At 45.9% G+C, this 19,752-nt stretch overlaps 1 protein-coding gene across 1 annotated transcript in view; it reads right to left on the reverse strand.

The window, feature by feature from the left end:
• Nucleotides 1–8,062: 8,062 nt before the first annotated feature.
• The window catches only part of atrn (attractin), a 61,087-nt gene continuing 49,397 nt past the window's right edge, over nt 8,063–19,752 (reverse strand). The window contains exons 28-29 of the mRNA XM_058078695.1: nt 13,668–13,782; nt 8,063–11,628 (exon numbers count right to left, since the gene is read on the reverse strand). Coding sequence (XP_057934678.1) covers nt 11,504–11,628; nt 13,668–13,782 — 240 coding nt within the window. The 3' untranslated portion in view covers nt 8,063–11,503. The remainder of the gene's footprint in view (nt 11,629–13,667; nt 13,783–19,752) is intronic.

A 19,752-nucleotide genomic window follows, 5' to 3' on the forward strand; every position in this document is an offset into this window, starting at 1 on the left:
CAAATTTTTTCTGCCGGTTTGGGGTAACCTCTGGTCTATGACTGTGTGTGTACATAGACTGTATAGCGCCACCAACTGGTGGAAATGTATATCTGCCGTAACTTTCTCCCACATGGTCGGATCTGCCCGAATTTTTTTCTGGTGGTTCAAGGTATCCTCTGGTCTATGACAGTGTGTGTACATACGCTATAGCGCCACCAACTGGTGGAAATGTATATCAGCTGTAACTTCCTTCCACATGGTCGGATCGGTCCCAAATTTTTTTTGCTGGGTTGGGTCACCCTCCACTCTGTGACTGGGTGTGTACATACACTCTATAGCGCCACCAACTGGTGAAAATGTATATCTGCCGTAACTTCCTTCCACATGGTCGGATCGGTCCCAATTTTTTTCTGGTGGTTTGGGGTACCCTCTGGTCTATGACTGTGTGTGTACATAGACTCTATAGCGCCACCAACTGTTGGAAATGTATATAGCCATAACTTCCTTACACATGGTCGGATCGTCTCTAAATTTTTTTGGTCGGTCAGGTCACCCTCCACTCTTTGAATTTGCGTGTCCATAGACTCTATAGCGCCACCAACTGGTGGAAATGTTTATCTGCCGTAACTTCCTCCCACATGGTCGGATCTGCCCAAATTTTTTTCCGGTGGTTCGGGGTACCCTCTGGTCTATGACAGTGTGTGTACATACGCTATAGCGCCACCAACTGGTGGAAATGTATATCAGCCGTAACTTCCTTCCGCACGGTCCAATCGGCACCTAATTTTTTCTGGTGGTTCGGGGTACCCTCCGGTCCGTTACCATGTGGGCGCATAGACTGTATAGCGCCACCCACAGGCGGAAACGTATATCCGCTGCAAGTACCTACCGCACGGTCCGATCGTCACAAATTTTTTTATGGCTGTTTGGGGCGCCGGACGGGACGTGACCGCGCAACCGCCTCGCCGCCGGCGTCGCCCCCTCCTGGCGGACAATTTTAAGTGCCGTAACTCCCTAACGGCTTATCCGATCGCCGCAGTTTTTCGTACGGCGCGTCCGCACGCCCGTCCGGTCACGCGCACGCCCCCGACCCGCGCGTACCCCCGACCGCGTCGGGGTGCTCGAGCCCGCTCATCACTGCTTGCAGTTTTAATTATTATTATTATTATTATTATTCTGCCAACCGTCGGCCTTTTTGAAGGCCTCAACATGCCCGAAAACTCACCAAATTTGGCGAGCGCATCAGGTCTGGCGAAAAATTTTATATTTTATGGGTTTCAAATATAATGTTCCAAAATTGGCTCTCTAGCGCCACCATGAATTTTAAAAAAAATTAGCCCCCGCCACCACTTTCACCGATCGTCACGAAACTTGGTGGAGACGTCTATCGTGACAGGACGGACCAAAAAGTCTCAAGAACCCATATTGGAAAACGAACAGGAAGTCGGCCATTTTGGATGGCGCCGGCCTTTTTCGGGCCAGAAGTTGGGGTCGTATCTCGACGAACTCCTCCTAGGGGGTTTGACCGAATGAGTCCGTTGTTGCATCAACGGACACTAGACGGATGGCCGACGTTAAATTGCGAAGGATTTTGGGATATTCCATACGATGTGGGCGTGGCACGCCCCCAAATTTTGCCCTTTTTCATCTGTCCGGGCCTTGCACGCTGAGCGTAACTGTAGACGTGAATAACTTGGCTCCACGTGGTCAGATCTTCATCATACTTGGTACATGTGATCATGTTCCCGCCCCGAAGGTCCCCGTAGGTCACTTCCTGATTTCGTCGCAGCGCCACCTATTGGCGACAGGCTAAAGGCGTGTCATCTACATGAGGCCTTTTCTGGCAGGAGATTCATCAGATGAACACCGAGGTCACAAGGTCACTGCCTGACAGCCTGGTGAAGCCTGTTGATGGAGCATGATGCAGGAAAAGCGCACGTGGTGGGCGTGGCCTGGCGGCGAATGCTCAGGCCTCGCCGTTTACAAAGAAAGGGTCATCATTCGCCCGCAGAAGGTCGCATGTGCTTGAAAACTCATAAGGGGGGGCAGATTCCAGGCCTGAGGGCCCTGGTGGGGCCCCCATTTGAAACCAAGCCAAATTGACTCACTAGCGCCACCTACAAGTTTTAAAATAATTATCCCTCGCCTCCCGTTGCACGTATGGGCATGATTTTCGGAGGAGACATCACTCGTGACAGGACGCACAAAAAAGTCTCAAGAACCCATGTTCAAAAACCAACAGGAAGTCGGCCATTTTAGGTGGCGGCGGCCATTTGGGGGAGGATGTAGGGGTCGTATCTCGACGAACTCCTCCTAGGGGGTTTGACCGAATGAGTTCGTTGTAGCATCAACGGACACTAGACGGATGGCCCACGTTAAATTGCGAAGGATTTTGGGCTGCTACTTAGGATGTGGGCGTGGCACGCCACCAAACTTTTACTTTAACCTTAACTTTTACCTTATCTGGCCCTGCCTGGTGTCTGGCCTTGCCTTGAAGCAATGTACATCAAAGTCAATACACAGTTTGACTGACAGACTGATGATGTCAGTTGATGGACTGTGATGTGTGTAAAGCACATGTGGTGGGCGTGGCCACGGCGAATGGTCAGCCTTCGCCATTGACCATCGAAGGCTCATATTTTGCCCGCATAAGGTCACAGGCTGCTGAAATCTTACACATAAGGTCAGAATCCAGGCCTGAGCGCCCTGGTGGTGCTCCCATGTCACACCAATCTAAATTGACACACTAGCGCCACCTAGAAGTTTCAATTCATTATCCCTCGCCACCCGTTGCACGTATCACTATGATTTTTGGTGGAGACGTCTATCATGACAGGACGCACCTAACCCTCCAGAACCCATGTTCAAAACACAGCGCCACCAACTGGTGGAAATGTATATCTGCCGTAACTTCCTGATTCATGGTCAGATTGTCTTGAAATTTTTTTTGGTGTGTTGGGTCAATCTCTGGTCTGTTATACTGTGTGTACATAGACTGTATAGCGCCACCAACTGGTGGAAATGTACATCAGCTGTAACTTCCTTCCACATGGTCGGATCGGCCCCAAATTTTTTCTGGTGGTTTGGGGTACCCTCTGGTCTATGACTGTGTGTGTACATAGACTGTATAGCGCCACCAACTGGTGAAAATGTATATCTGCCGTAATTCCTTATGCATGGTCGGATCGTCTCCACATTTTTTTGGCTGGGTTGGGTCAATCTCTGGTCTGTTATACTGTGTGTACATAGACTCTATAGCGCCACCAACTGGTGGAAAAGTATATCAGCCGTATCTTCCTTCCACATGGTCGGATCGGTCCCAAATTTTTTTTGCTGGGTTGGGTCACCCTCCACTCTGTGACTGTGTGTGTACATAGACTCTATAGCGCCACCAACTGGTGAAAATGTATATCTGTCGTAACTTCCTTCCACATGGTCGGATCGGTCCCAAATTTTTTCTGGTGGTTTGGGGTACCCTCTGGTCTATGACTGTGTGTATACATAGACTCTATAGCGCCACCAACTGGCGGAAATGTATATAGCCATAGCTTCCTTCCACATGGTCGGATTGTCTCTAAATTTTTTTTGGTCGGTCGGGTCACCCACCACTCTTTGAATCAGCGTGTCCATAGACTCTATAGCGCCACCAACTGGTGGAAATGTATATCAGCTGTAACTTCCTTCCACATGGTCGGATCGTCTCCAAATTTTTTTGGGTGGGTTCGGTCACCCTCCAGTCTGTGACTGTGTGTGTATATAGACTCAATAGCGCCACAACTGGTGGAAATGTATATCTGCCGTAACTTCCTCCCACTTGGTCCGATCTGCCCAAATTTTTTTCTGGTGGTTTGGGGTACCCTCTGGTCTATGACAGTGTGTGTGCATACACTATAGCGCCACCAACTGGTGGAAATGTATATCAGCTGTAACTTCTTTCCACATGGTCGCATCGGCCCCAAATTTTTTCTGGTGGTTTGGGGTACCCTCTGGTCTATGACTGTGTGTGTACATAGACTGTATAGCGCCACCAACTGGTGGAAATGTATATCTGCCGTAACTTCCTCCCACATGGTCGGATCTGCCCGAATTTTTTTCCGGCGGTTCGGGGTACCCTCTGGTCTATGACAGTGTGTGTACATACGCTATAGCGCCACCAACTGGTGGAAATGTATATCAGCCGTAACTTCCTTCCGCACGGTCGGATCGGCACCTAATTTTTTCTGGTGGTTCGGGGTACCCTCCGGTCCGTTACCGTGTGGGCGCATAGACTGTATAGCGCCACCCACAGGCGGAAACGTATATCCGCGGCAAGTACCTACCGCACGGTCCGATCGTCGCGAATTTTTTTATGGCGGTTCGGGGCGCCGGACGGGACGTGACCGCGCACCCGCCTCGCCGCCGGCGTCGCCACCTCCTGGCGGAAAATTGCAAGTGCCGTAACTCCCTTACCGCTTATCCCATCGCCGCGGTTTTTGGTACGGCGCGTCCGCGCGCCCGTCCGGACACGCGCGCCCCCGACCCGCGCGTACCCCCGACCCGCACGTACCCCCGACCGCGTCGGGGTGCTCGAGCCCGCTCATCACTGCTTGCAGTTTTAATTATTATTATTATTATTATTATTATTCTGCCGATTCGACGGCCATTTTGAGGGCCTGAACATGCCCGAAAACTCACCAAATTTTGCAAGCGCGTCAGGTCTGCCGAAAATTGCGATCTGGTGGCGGTCCCGAAAACAATGTTCCAAAATTGACTCTCTAGCGCCACCTTTTATTTTTGAAAAAATTGGCCCCCGACACCAGTTTCACCTATCGTCACGAAACTTTGTGGAGACGTCTATCGTGACAGGACGGACCAAAAAGTCTCAAGAACCCATATTGTAAAACGAACAGGAAGTCGGCCATTTTGGATGGCGCCGGCCTTTTTCGGGCCAGAAGTTGGGGTCGTATCTCGACGAACTCCTCCTAGGGGGTTTGACCGAATGAGTCCGTTGTTGCATCAACGGACACTAGACGGCTGGCCGACGTTAAATTGCGAAGGATTTTGGGATATTCCATACGATGTGGGCGTGGCACGCCCCCAAATTTTGCCCTTTTTCATCTGCCCGGGCCTTGCACGCTGAGCGTAACTGTAGACGTGAATAACTTGCCTGCACATGGTCAGATCTTCATCATACTTGGTACATGTGATCATGGCCCCGCCCCGAAGGTCCCCGTAGGTCACTTCCTGATTTCGTCGCAGCGCCACCTATTGGCGACAGGCTAAAGGCGTGTCATCTACATGAGGCCTTTTCTGGCAGGAGATTCATCAGATGAACACCGAGGTCACAAGGTCACTGCCTGACAGCCTGGTGAAGCCTGTTGATGGACCATGATGCAGGAAAAGCGCACGTGGTGGGCGTGGCCTGGCGGCGAATGCTCAGGCCTCGCCGTTTACAAAGAAAGGGTCATCATTCGCCCGCAGAAGGTCGCATGTGCTTGAAAACTCATAAGGGGGGGCAGATTCCAGGCCTGAGGGCCCTGGTGGGGCCCCCATTTGAAACCAAGCCAAATTGACTCACTAGCGCCACCTACAAGTTTTAAAATAATTATCCCTCGCCTCCCGTTGCACGTATGGGCATGATTTTCGGAGGAGACATCACTCGTGACAGGACGCACAAAAAAGTCTCAAGAACCCATGTTCAAAAACCAACAGGAAGTCGGCCATTTTAGGTGGCGGCGGCCATTTGGGGGAGGATGTAGGGGTCGTATCTCGACGAACTCCTCCTAGGGGGTTTGACCGAATGAGTCCGTTGTAGCATCAACGGACACTAGACGGATGGCCCACGTTAAATTGCGAAGAATTTTGGGCTGCTACTTAGGATGTGGGCGTGGCACGCCACCAAACTTTTACTTTAACCTTAACTTTTACCTTATCTGGCCCTGCCTGGTGTCTGGCCTTGCCTTGAAGCAATGTACATCAAAGTCAATACACAGTTTGACTGACAGACTGATGATGTCAGTTGATGGACTGTGATGTGTGTAAAGCACATGTGGTGGGCGTGGCCACGGCGAATGGTCAGCCTTCGCATTGACCATCGAAGGCTCATATTTCGCCCGCAGAAGGTCACAGGCTGCTGAAATCTTACACGTAAGGTCAGAATCCAGGCCTGAGCGCCCTGGTGGTGCTCCCATGTGACACCAATCTAAATTGACACACTAGCGCCACCTAGAAGTTTCAAATCATTATCCCTCGCCACCCGTTGCACGTATCACTATGATTTTCGGTGGAGAAGTCTATCATGACAGGACGCACCTAACGCTCCAGAACCCATGTTCAAAACACAGCGCCACCAACTGGTGGAAATGTATATCTGCTGTAACTTCCTCACGCATGGTCGGATCGTCTCCTAATTTTTTGGGGGGGTTCGGTCACCCTCCAGTCTGTGACTGTGTGTGTATATGGACTCTATAGCGCCACCAACTGGTGGAAATGTATATCTGCCATAACTTCCTGATTCATGGTCAGATTGTCTTGAAATTTTTTTTGGTGTGTTGGGTCAATCTCTGGTCTGTTATACTGTGTGTACATAGACTGTATAGCACCACCTATTGGTGGCAATGTATATCAGCTGTAACTTCCTTCCACATGGTCGGACCTGCCCCAAATTTTTTCTGGTGGTTTGGGATACCCTCCAGTCTATGACTGGGTGTGTACATAGACTCTATAGCGCCACCAACTGGTGAAAATGTATATCTGTCGTCACTTCCTCCCACTTGGTCCGATCTGCCCAAATTTTTTTCTGGTGGTTTGGGGTACCCTCTGGTCTATGACTGTGTGTCTACATACACTATAGCGCCACCAACTGGTGGAAATGTATATCAGCTGTAACTTCCTACCACATGGTCGCATCGGCCCCAAATTTTTTCTGGTGGTTTGGGGTACCCTCTGGTCTATGACTGTGTGTGTACATAGACTGTATAGCACCACCAACTGGTGGAAATTTATATCTGCCGTAACTTTCTCCCACATGGTCGGATCTGCCCGAATTTTTTTCTGGTGGTTCGGGGTACCCTCTGGTCTATGACAGTGTGTATACATAAACTCTATAGCGCCACCAACTGGTGGAAATGTATATAGCCTTAACTTCCTTCCACATGGTCGGATCGTCTCTAACTTTTTTTTGGTCGGTCGGGTCACCCTCCACTCTTTGAATCTGCGTGTCCATAGACTCTATAGCGCCACCAACTGGTGGAAATGTATATCTGCCGTAACTTCCTCCCACATGGTCGGATCTGCCCAAATTTTTTTCTGGTGGTTCGGGGTACCCTCTGGTCTATGACAGTGTGTGTAACTCCCTTACCGCTTATCCGATCGCCGCGGTTTTTCGTACGGCGCGTCCGCACGCCCGTCCGGTCACGCGCGCGCCCCCGACCCGCGCATACCCCCGACCAGCGCGTACCCCCGACCGCGTCGGGGTGCTCGAGCCCGCTCATCACTGCTTGCAGTTTTAATTTACCATAGACCTACCACAGACTTACCACAGATTTACCACAAACCTACCATAGATTTACCATAGACCTACCACAGACTTGAGTTGATTTGATGAGTTGAGCTCAAGTGTTTGCAGACATTTCAAAGTCATTAGTTGTTTTGTCATCAACAAGCAGCTTGTGCTGTCATATAAAGCATTTTCGAGTTCTAACAATATTTTAATGTTGGCTTTAGGATAAATTGGTCCCTGCGAACGCCAACGTCTTCACACTCGGCTCAGCGGCCACATTTCTTGAACTTTTTTTCCCTCTCTGATGGACTCTCTTAGGAGCCTGATGGATTTCAACAAAGCATATGCATGTACGATATGTACATTCACGGAAAAAAATCACTTCTTCAGTTTCTAAGCTAACATTTGGCCAAAAAGGGAGACAACAAAAGTTGCTCATACGAGATACATTTTTGGCAGCATGCTACAGCTTAAGCTCGTGCCGACAGCAACCAGCTTTTGGACGGACATAAGCGACTACGTTTTTCCAAGTTATTTTTGTAAAAACAAAGATTGGAAGCCACCAATATCACTTTCTGTGAAAAAAGCAGAGACAAAGAGTACGTTTCCATTTTTAATTTTCACATTGAATCAGTCCAAAATGTCATGTCATGTAGTTTTATGTACATCAGTAAATTACAAGGTTCTATTGAACTTTTACATTAGCTTCTTTACATACAAAAAATGCTAATGAAATGAAATGAGAGTCAACTTGTTTTTTTTAAAGCTGCATAAATTACTAACTTTTTAAAACCATTCAAGAAACCTCATTCAGCATTATTTACACAAAGTCTCCTAAATTATACATATCAACAAACTACATCCTCACGCACATTTAATGCCGCTAGATGGAGGAAACCGTGGTCAGATTTGGGTGAAAGGGGGGGGGGGGGGTACTTGCTTGCCAATGACCTATTGTGATGAGCGTAAATGTAGTGTCATATGCACGTCATACACGTTATGTTATTAGCTGTACACTTCATCACCAGGTCACCGTCAAGGAGAAAAGGGGGGTTTGCAGGTTCAGCAGGTTGGAGGCCAAGATGGCCGACACTGGCTACACGCATCATCACATTGAGGGGTCAAAGGTTAAACCTCCGACATTCTCAGGGAAAGCTAAAAACATTCAAATTGTGCTTGACCACCCGAATGTGTTCAACGTTCAAGTTCAGCCACGCGGGACTTCTTTTCAAAATAAGCTTGCATGTTTCCTCTGACCGTCACAATAAAAGTCCACATGAAAGGGAAATTAAATGTTTGAGTTTGCATCAGCAGGAATTGGATAGTCAATAAAAAGCATCATTACAAACATAACCACAGATGTAAACAACAAAGAAATGCCTTGAAGGTAAACAGGAAGTGTCCACACAGCACCTTTGAGACCCCTGCAAAATAAAAGTAATCACCTGACCTCTCGCTAAGCCGTGCGGTTGTGTTGTGTCTAAACGAAAGGTCGACCAATCCTTACTCAAGAGAGGAAACAAACGTATGAAAAACAAAAAATATGAAAGCCAAACAATCCAAAATGAAGTTTTGACCGCTGAGAAGACCTTTTAGCTTCTTTCCAAGCTACTCATTGAAGGTTCTAGCACAAGGATGCCCAAAATCACGGCTTGCAGCTTTCTTATTTTTAATTGGCCCAAAATGAATGAATGATGTATTAATATTACATATTAAAACCGTAGGAAAAAAATATACAAAAAAGTTACAAGGTTTGTGAAAAAATGTTGAATGTTAAACTATGATCCTACTAACGATGTCTAGGGTGGCTGACCTCCTTTTACGTTTCACAGTCAGGGTGCAATCCAATAAATTATTATTACTAACAAGAAGATAACACAGTCGTCCCTCCTTTATCGCGGTGAATTGGTTCCAGACCTGACCGCAATAAGTGAATCCCTGCAAAGTAGGATTCAATATTAGTAATTAGAGCATCGAAAAACATTATTAGAGCCATGTAGACATGAAATAACACCCCTATAGTCACCTTTCCAGGCCAATTATTCTTTTACATCACACGCAAGCTAGTTCATTTATTCTAAAAATTGTGTGTGAAAAAGTGTGTGAAATGGAGTCGGAAAGAAAGACAAAGTAAGAAGCCAAAAATGTACCACTTCCACACAAAGTGGGAGGAGAACTTGTCTCATGTCTCATCACTGACCCCTAGTGGCCAGAATACCACCCATAACTCGGACCTGGTATTTTTGTTTAATTATGAAAATAAAGAATATAAAATGATTACCTTTGCCTGTATGGTGGGAAAAAGTTTGGACAACCTTGTTCTAGTAGCGTCTGTATCCCGACGATGTTGTTTTTAGCAGCCAGCAGCGTGACGATGGAGGACTTTCATCCCAAAATAATCCCACTTTTCCTCACCGAGGAGGTTTTGTGGATCAGAAAGAAACAAAAACACCTCAAAGCGCTCCCAAAGCGACACGAGACGGATAGTTAGAGACGTCTGAAAAACGAACTAAAAAAAACATTGTATATATCAAGAAAGATGATACTAAGTTGTTTAATTTTATAATTACAATATTCTAAGCTTTCCACGATGCTTCCCGTTTCTCCAGACGGCCACAAGTTAATAATGTCTCCATGCAAAGTCCGGTCTTGTTTTCAAACACGAGCAAAGACGACCAACGCTAGCTAGCATGAAAGATGGCAGAGCTAAGCTAGCTTCCCTCGCCTCTGGAGGCTAAAGAAGAAGCTTTGAAAGACAAGCTAGCTTCTAATTCAAGCTAGCTGTGAGTGAAGATGGTTGTAGCGGCAAAAATAATAATATTCTAAATAAAAACAACCGGCGTTGAAGAGTTAGCTGGTGTTGACCAATAAACTAGCTAGTTTCTTAGGGCGTGTTCAAAGCTGTAGTCCTGCTACTTAAAAGTTGTTCAGTGTTTTAACTCTTATGTAGGGATGTCCCATATTGGCCTTCTTGACAAAAACTAATATTGTCCAACTCTCCACTTCCGATATGAGACGATTTGGATATATTCTGATACAGATATCAAATTTTCAGTACCGATATTATCAGACATCCCTACTCTTCTGAGACAGGAAAAGGAGCTAGCATCATACGGCAGCTAGCTGTGAACAAAGACGCTAGTAGCTGTAAAACGCTGCTGGTGAAGATGCCAATAGAGATTAAATGCTAAGATACTGAAACAACTAAAAATAATTAATGTTCAAAGAGTTAACCCCTGGACTAAAGTATGGATGAATGGATAAAGTATTTTTTTTTTTTTAAATCTAGTGTTCTGTTTCAGCGACACTTTGTTCTTCCAGGTCCATTAAGAACAGCTTGGTGTTTTCCCTGGAATAAGAAAGCTTCCGAGGCCAGCTAGCATGGAGCATGGTGGTTGGTGGTTGGAGCTGGAGGAAAGAAAATGTTGGAAAAGACGCAAATAAATAGAAAACCTTGGTTATCCGGCGTAGAGGAGAGAGGCGGTGCCTTGTTATTCCAGTTATACTTCCAGCAGTTTTCCCAGGCCGTTTCCGGAAAAAAGGAAGTAAAAGAAGCTGGACCGTTAACTCGAGTCCTCACGAGGACTAGCAGCTAGCAGTCGCATGGAGGGGGAATCATGCATGTCCTCCAGATGTCCACAGGGAGGACACAGGATGGCAGTGGGGGGGCAACTTAGGAAGCAAACACGCCATCTGAATGTGGACCGGGGGGCGGGGGGTTACTCGGAGGTACAGTATGTAAAAGTTCTGGCCTACAAAGCAAACAAGACGAAACAAAAATAAAAAGATGAGATGAGATCTCTTCTAGCAGCAAACCATCCCCAACATGACGGTTAAAATGTTTCTTCTGGGGGGGGCGGGGGCTCAAGCCTGGTAGTGTTCCTCATTCACTTTGAGTGGGCGGAGCAAACGTTCCCTTCACGAGCTCATCCATCAAGGTGATGCTCCCCACTTTTCCAGTCAAAGTGTCCCAGCATGCACCTCTTCCTTGAATGATGATAATGGGAGGGGGTGGTGAGCGTGGTCTGGGAGGGGGCGGAGTCAGATGCAAGTGGACGGTTGGGCGCTGGGCTGCTGCTTGCGGTTCCTCAACGCCCCCGACTTCTCCTTGTAGCCCACACACATCTGCTGGGACACGTCCACCAGCGCGCTCGCCACTGCCAGACCTGGGAATAATAATAATAAGAAGAAGAAGAAGAACCTTTTATTGTTACCATCATATGGTTCTGGATACAGTAGTTCCAACATGCAAGTTTACATTTGCAGATGTTGTCATTAAGTATGTGATTAGATGACATGTGAGAAATATTAACCTACGTCAGTCTATTACTTGACATAGCTTAAGGTGCTACAAATTTACTGGAAACCGTTTCCATGTGCGTAGCGCCTTTGAGGGAACACGTCCACGTCAGCATGCTGGGGTTTAACTTGGTCCCCCAACTACAGTTGAAGGGTTTTTGGTAGACGGCAGAATTCATGGTTCCATTTATCACAGCAAGTCTTCTAGGTTCTGAAGCAGCAAAACTGCCCCAGACCATCACACTACCACCACCATATATTACTCTTCATATGTTGTTTTTTGGGGCTGCACGGTGGGCGTGTGGTTAGCGCGCAGACCTCACAGCTAGGAGACCAGGGTTCAATTCCACCCTCGGCCATCTCTGTGTGGAGTTTGCATGTTCTCCCCGTGCATGCGTGGGTTTTCTCCGGGTACTCCGGTTTCCTCCCACATTCAAAAAACATGCTAGGTTAATTAGCCACTCCAAATTGTCCATAGGTATGAATGTGAGTGTGAATGGTTGTTTGTCTATATGTGCCCTGGGATTGGCTGGCCACCAGTCCAGGGTGTACCCCGCCTCTCGCCCGAAGACAGCTGGGATAGGCTCCAGCACCCCCCGCGACCCTCGTGAGGATAAGCGGTAGAAAATGAATGAATACAGTTGAAGGAAAACAGACTGTCGGCTAAAGTTAGCATAAAAGACAAATATATACGTTGCTAGTAAGTAAGCTAGCACCGGATGCTATGATGTTTGTCGGCGCTAGTAAAGTTTGAATTGCTGTTTTTAAACTAGTCATGTGACAACAATGGAGCAAAAATGCCTGTTTCTTGTGCTGAACAAAAGATATTTTATTTTTTTATATTCACATTTTAGATATAAAATCCAACATTTAGGACTTTGACAGAGGCGTGTAGCACAAATACCCTCGATAAGAATGCATATGATCGCATTGCTTGACCCTAGTATCATACTGAAGGCTGTTCCTAATATTCCGTCTGGTTTATTTCCCTCCATGGTGGTTGGCATTCGATGCCCAATGAAGAAACTGGAGTGTGGAACAGGTTTGACGTGGTGCAGTGCATTGTGGAGGATGCACATGCATGCACGCGCACGCACACACACAGACACACACACCGCAGGCGGCAATTAACACATTCCACACTTGATTAACATTTATTAATCATCTTGGGGCCGTGAAATAGCGATAAACTAAAGCCGTCTCCAGTAGCCATGTTTATCCGTGTCAAATCCACACATTCCCACCGGCGGGCTGGGATATTCCTAGGGCAGACGTACAACATACGTCGGCTCTCCAGGAAGCATCCATAGTGTACACCGAGATAGTGTCGCCCCCTGTTGGCATTTATGACCAAGTAGGCTGCTCTAACGCCACCAGTGAACATTTAGCGCCAATATGGCCGCCCCAGGGGACAGAAGGAAAAGATAATGAGAAGAAGGGAACGAGACAAAAGAGGGGAAAATGGTGAAGATGAGGGGGAAAAGGAGGAGAAAAAGGAAGGGGAGAAGTGATCCAGTGAGAAGTAGGGAACAAGAACAGAGAGGAAAAGAGTAGGAAGAACAAAAAGACAGGAAGTGAAGGGGAAAGGAACATGAGATGTAGAACAAAGGAACGAGGAAGAAGATGACAGGTGGCAGTCGGGTAACAACGTCATGTGACAGAATGACGTTATGACCAGCAGGGGGTACAATGAATTCAGGTCAAACTCCTTGGTTGGTTTGCTACTACTACTACTACTACTACTATGACAGAAAACAGGAAGTAAACTACAGGAAGTGAAAGAGGAGAGCTTAATGAATTACAAAACAGTTGTTTGATTGTGGGGGCTCAGTTTGCAGAAGATGCAAAAGTACACACACACACACACACACACACACACACACACACACACACACACTCTGCTTACCAGACTGTCCTGGGGGAGGGATGCCACCGCTGCCCCGCGGCAGACGCACAAAGATGGAGAGCACAGCGGCTTTGTTGCCAAAACACGGCTCCAAGGCGATGGGCTTGGGGACAGACTGTGGAGGGAAGGACACATAATAATAATAATAAAGAATTAGACCACCACCACAAGCACTCACAGTGCCACCTACTGCACACACACTGGAATTGCACCCATTTTAGGCCTACTATGGTAATGGTAATGGTTTAATTTCATTTGAACATGCATCAGATTACAATTGAGTGCATCCCATAATAAGTTCACAGTTCCACATGTCCAAAAGGAGTAGGAAGAAGCAAAGCTTATTAAAACCTACCCCTCCATCTGGTACTTTTACAATCACTAACTGTAACATTTGTTCACTTCCTGCTTTCCTAATATAGTTTAAGTTTTGTTTTTTTTTTGTCACGTACCAAAGTAGGAGGTGATATGAGCATCCAATGCCATAATGGGTACCATAGTTAGTGTCAATATAGTGATATATATAGCACATCATGACTGGTTCAAGACTCTTCATCCTTGTATTTAGCAAACATCAACTGCTTGTATTGTTTCTTGAATTGGCTCATCGTTGTGCATTGTTTGATTTCCTTACTCAATCCCTTCCATAGTTTGATTCCACATACCGAAATGCTAAAATACTAAAGTCGCAAGTTATTAATACATACTGCTTGCTTCAACCCCCCAACTCCCCTGCTAGCTTGATGTTGATGTTCTCAGATTGTGGATCGACACTTGCAATAAAAGTTAAAATCTTATTATATTCCGCTCCAGAACCTTCTCTCTTCAATTGCCATTGTCCACCCGAAACACAATCCTGGTTAAAGCCATAAATATGCCTCACATATATTTATTAAACACATTTCAAGTCCAAAATGTATAGGTACTACTGATGGAAGACTGCTGGAGCTAGTACTTCTGTAAGTGTAACAAACTATGGTGTTGAAGGACCACCGTATGGACCACCACCGTACAAGGTGCAATATGCCAACACTTGAAGAAAAAGTATGAAAATTGAATTGTATTATCACATATTTGTACATTTGTATTGTATTTGTATAGGATGCGTTGAAATGGGTATAGGATGGGTTGAAAAATACCCATTTGCTGGGTGGTGAATGTATGGGGATCCACTCCACACGTGCATACAAGGCTCTTCCACGGCGGACTTTAAATATCTCTTGTGTGCCAATGTCGCTACACACACGTGCACGCGTATGGCACGTAATGATATTTGGGCTTTGACCCAGTTTAGGCATTGAATCTCTACCGAGGTTTACCTTTACTAGCAGCTGTGACAGCCCCTCAAAGACCTGCATTATGTCTGGGCGTACGTGTCTCTGTGTGCGCTACAAATTCATGTAAGACCAACCTCCATCTATGGAGCCCTTCTATATCTACAGGAGAGGGAAGGGGAAAATATGAACAATTATTGTAGTTCTATGAATGGAAAAAAACATGGAATGGTTATACATTTATTTCTACGTGGAAATAAAGGAAATGAGTAGTCCGGTCCTGTCATGTGTCCATGAAACACACAAATTCACCCTGTTCCTGTAACAAAGTACAGTGGAACCTCAGTTAGCATGTTTTATTCACATTATTATTATTATTATTATTGACGTCAACCAAGGTTCCACTGTACTCCTAATCCCAATTTGTATGGATAAGATACACCCCCTTCCATTCAAACGTCTCCACCACCGTGGGCAAGACCAAAGGACCTCAGGGTCAAGATTGGAGACCTGCACCAGGCTGATACGGGCTCCACCAGCATCAGCATGAAGCTTGGTGAGACAGACAGCACTAATGGTGCAATAATTCATAAACAGAAGGAATGTAAGATGACAGTCAGTCACTCTGGCTCGGGACCTCCGAGCAAGATTTCACCCCATGGGGTAAAAACACGTACACGTGATAAAGACAAGACCCCCCCCCCCCCCCCCCCCCCCCACCCCACATGATTGAACATGCATGTGCTAAATTCTGCTTCGGAGATGTTCTCCGACCAAAATCCCTCCTGAGATGTCTGCCACCCTGGTGGTCAAATATCAAATATTTCAACTCTTTTCTCCACAAGTGTTGTTTCGGAATCAAAACTAAATTCATCTTTACCTCCTTACAAAATCAGACACTGCAAAATTGCATCATTATTATGAATGAATGATTATTGTCATATTGTTATCCGGTCATTTCCTTGGATAGGACGCTGCTGTACATCATCGTGCAGCTTCATTACATCTGTCTGAGAGCTACACGTTGTCCGTGTGTATGTGTGTGTGTGTGTGTCCCCCTCCCCTGGGAGCTGACAGGGGGCTAAAAGAGTTCAGATGCAGACAAATGGGACTACGGTGGAACCACTTGCCGGCTGGAATCACCATAGTCTCACTTGCACACACACACACACACAGAGATACTCCATGCTGACAAGGTTACATTTTAACCATAAATCACCACCCTAGCGCTCTGAGCCCAGACCAGCAGAACCAGCGACCCAGACGGACTTTGCAAGTTTTATGTCGTAAAAGACCAACTTTGTTGAAAAGAAGGGAAAATGTTAGACTCCAAAAACGTCAACAATGGTTTTGCACTGTGAAATCTACCGCCTTCTTGGATGAGTTTGGCGTCACTTTTATTGTAAATGTTGATCCCAAACCAGAGTAGAACGACAACATCAAGCTAGCAGGAAGCTTTGGAGGGGGAGGAACAAGCAGTGTGTCGAAAATGTTTGCTTTGTCAGCATTCTCTGGTGGTCCTGGACCACAGCACCTTAGCAAAAAGCAGACATCTCATTTATTTGATTTCACCCATAACGTCACGGGACATTTCCTGTTGGAGTCACGACCCAGCAGAAGAGAAATTGTTTAAAGAAATATATGGCAGCAATCCAGAAGAAAAAAGAAAGAATCCAAAAGATTTTGTAGTTGGATCACCGCCTTTTACCCCGTAGGCCAAAACATTTGTACAGTAAATTAGGAGCCAATCAAAGCCTTCCTTCCAGGTGCCAAAATGCAAAGAACATTGGGATAGCGTTCCAGAAGCCCACATGGAGGTGTAATATCACACTCCACTAATTCACACAAAACATGGATCCATTTCTTTCCTCCCTTTACTCCACGGCGTTGGCCTCGGGCTCCGTGGTGCTGCTCTCAGCCGCCGTTTACATCTGGAAGGACAACAACGGCCCACACACACACACACACACACACACACACACACACACACACACACACACACACACACACCTCCAGCTTCTAATTTCCAGAGCATCTCAGCCTCTCGCCTGTTGACATTTCTCATTTCCAGAGAGCACAGGAAGTAGATGTGGCGAATAAACATCAATAAACACGGCCCCCCTCCACCCACCCGCCCGCCCGCCCGCAAACAAACACACACACACACAAACCACAACAACAAAAAAATCAATTATGTTTTCTTTGAAGTGGCTCCATGAATGCTGTGCTCCACTCTGAGATGTTCCACACCAAAACGTCGCTTCTTCTTCTTCATGGGTTTTACAGTGTGGAGCCCCCGTCAATTCCCCACCACTCCAACACACAACATCACAGCTTATCTAGACGGAGCAGGCACGGCGACACAGACGCCGCTTCAATTTGCTCCAGTGTTTAGTCTCTCCCACACGCACACGCACGCACGCACGCACACACACACACACACACACGAGAAGGCACTGTCCCCATCGTTTACAACTCTACCGACCATCGGGATTGGTGAGCTTCTTCCTCTGGAATAACTTCTACTTCAACCTGTTGAAGTGAGCTTAAACCGGCTAGCCTGTTTCTATAGAGACGATCCAAATCCTTGTTTTTATTTGTTAGCAACCAAAGAATAAAAGGGGGCATCTCAGGACAAGAATGGATACAACTCTTCAATTCCCGATTAGCAGCAATCAAGTCGACGCATGCGATACATCCACATGATCAGAAAACGTCCGCTAAAAGCTCAACAACACCAACATTCAAAAGCACAAACATTTCAATGATTGTTCCCTTTTTGGGTAATATGACTGGATGACGACTTCTCTAACATTCCACCCTACAAAAGAAGTCATCAAAGTATGTATGATTTGTGCTCATATCGGATTGACATCTGTATCGGCTGATACACAAAATATCGGTACCAGATCGGATGTTGCACTGAGACAGCCAAACCAACAAAATCCATGAAGACCTTGTACGCAGGAAAAAATATATATTTTGGATATTTATTTTTTGAGGCCAGGCATCTTAAGCTCAGGGTTTAAGAGCTTATGCAGTGTTGGCATAACAACAAATATTTGGTGGTTTGATGGCTAAACGGTTTGCCAAACAGATCAAAAATGAACAATGTGCGCGCCCCAAGTGTTCAGAACACAATAAGGGATTAGTCACGTTACATTCATAGAAATATTGGCTGTCGTCATTCTTTTTGCCCAGTTTTTTGTATTTCAGGAAGATTTTGGGGAAACTTTTCCTGCAAACCTCGTAGCCGCTCTGCAAAGAATGAATGTCCATCTTCTATACCGCTTATCCTCACTCTAAATAACATTTGGCTACAAAATGCTGCACACAGTATTCCCTCATTTATTACGGTTGCTTGGGGCAAGCCAAATTATGTGAATTTACGGAAAGTAATATTAGAAAACAAGTAATATTTTTGCAGTTTGGGAATAAAAAACCTGTTTAGCACCTTCCCAATGCAGTTAACATTATCAGAGCCATCTACACATGAGATAACACCCCTATAGTCATCTTTAAACTTGCAATAGCCAATATAGTAGACATAATAAGAGACAATAAGCCATTTAAAATGTGAGAGGCTCGGTGCGTATCAAACAGGAAGTGACGACTGAGGTTCAGAGGTGAGTTTTAGCTGCAACACGAGTTCATGTCGGGATTATCGTGCTTGTTGGGAGATGAGATCATTCAAACCTGCAATAAAAGCCACTTCCGAGAATCAAATCTGGTGCTTGTGTGTCTCACCGAACACTACAGTAACATTACTGAATACTACATATGACTTGTACGTCAATATTTTTGGACTAGTAATAGGCCGTAGCCGACAAGGAAAGAGCAATGGAAAAAAAAATTAATAAATATATATATATTATATATAAATAATGGGAACAAAGCAATAATAGAATTAAGTTGTAACGTTATGGGAATAGAGTTGTAACGTTATGGGAATAAAGTCATAATATTATGGTAATGGTAAGACCAAACAGTTGATATTAATAATATGCTTTTGACAAATATGACAAATCTACAGCGAAAAAAAAAGGAATGAGCAATGATGAAATAAATAAAAGTTGGGTTGTGACTTAATGACCATTAGAAAATGTGGGTTCCAGTTTGAAAACCATAAGAGAACCCGCAAACAAGCGGCAGCCATGATGGCCATAGCGAGTGACAACACCCCCCTCTTCAATGGAACAACTTTGGACTCTGGATTAAGGCCACAAACAACTTTTATTGAATAGGAGCAGACGTTCCCAGCATTCCGCACCTTTGTAACGCCGCAGTGGCGTCCTGATAAAAACACATAAAAAAAAAAAAAGCAGCGTGGAAACAAGGAGGACAACCCACTCCGCCTATCCCAATATGAGCCTCGGCAAGCAGATAGGGCGGGACGGTGTGCGGACCGCGTCTGAGGCAGAGAAAGGCAGACGAAGTGGAATCTAAATTGGATCTCGACTTGCGAGGAAAAGACACGGTGAAAAAAAAAAGGAGAGCAGAGGCAGGAGAAGAAAAGGGAGAGCACAGATGGAGGAGGCGGAGGAGGACGGCAGATAGCGGCGGCGAGCTCCTGTTTTGACTCGCTTGTTAAAGACACGTGGCTTGCCACACACACACACACACACACACACACACACACACTCGCACAGTACAGATAAGGCCAACATAGAAGCGCAGACATCAGATGATAAAATCAGTAAAGGGTCAGTAAATTAGAGCGCAACACGAATGTGAAGTAAACATGTCTGACACTGCACTGACACGCAAACAAACAGATGTACCAATCAAATACCATTTCCTGCCCCCCTCAC

This window comes from Doryrhamphus excisus, chromosome 7, assembly GCF_030265055.1.
Source record: "Doryrhamphus excisus isolate RoL2022-K1 chromosome 7, RoL_Dexc_1.0, whole genome shotgun sequence".
NCBI lineage: Eukaryota > Metazoa > Chordata > Actinopteri > Syngnathiformes > Syngnathidae > Doryrhamphus > Doryrhamphus excisus.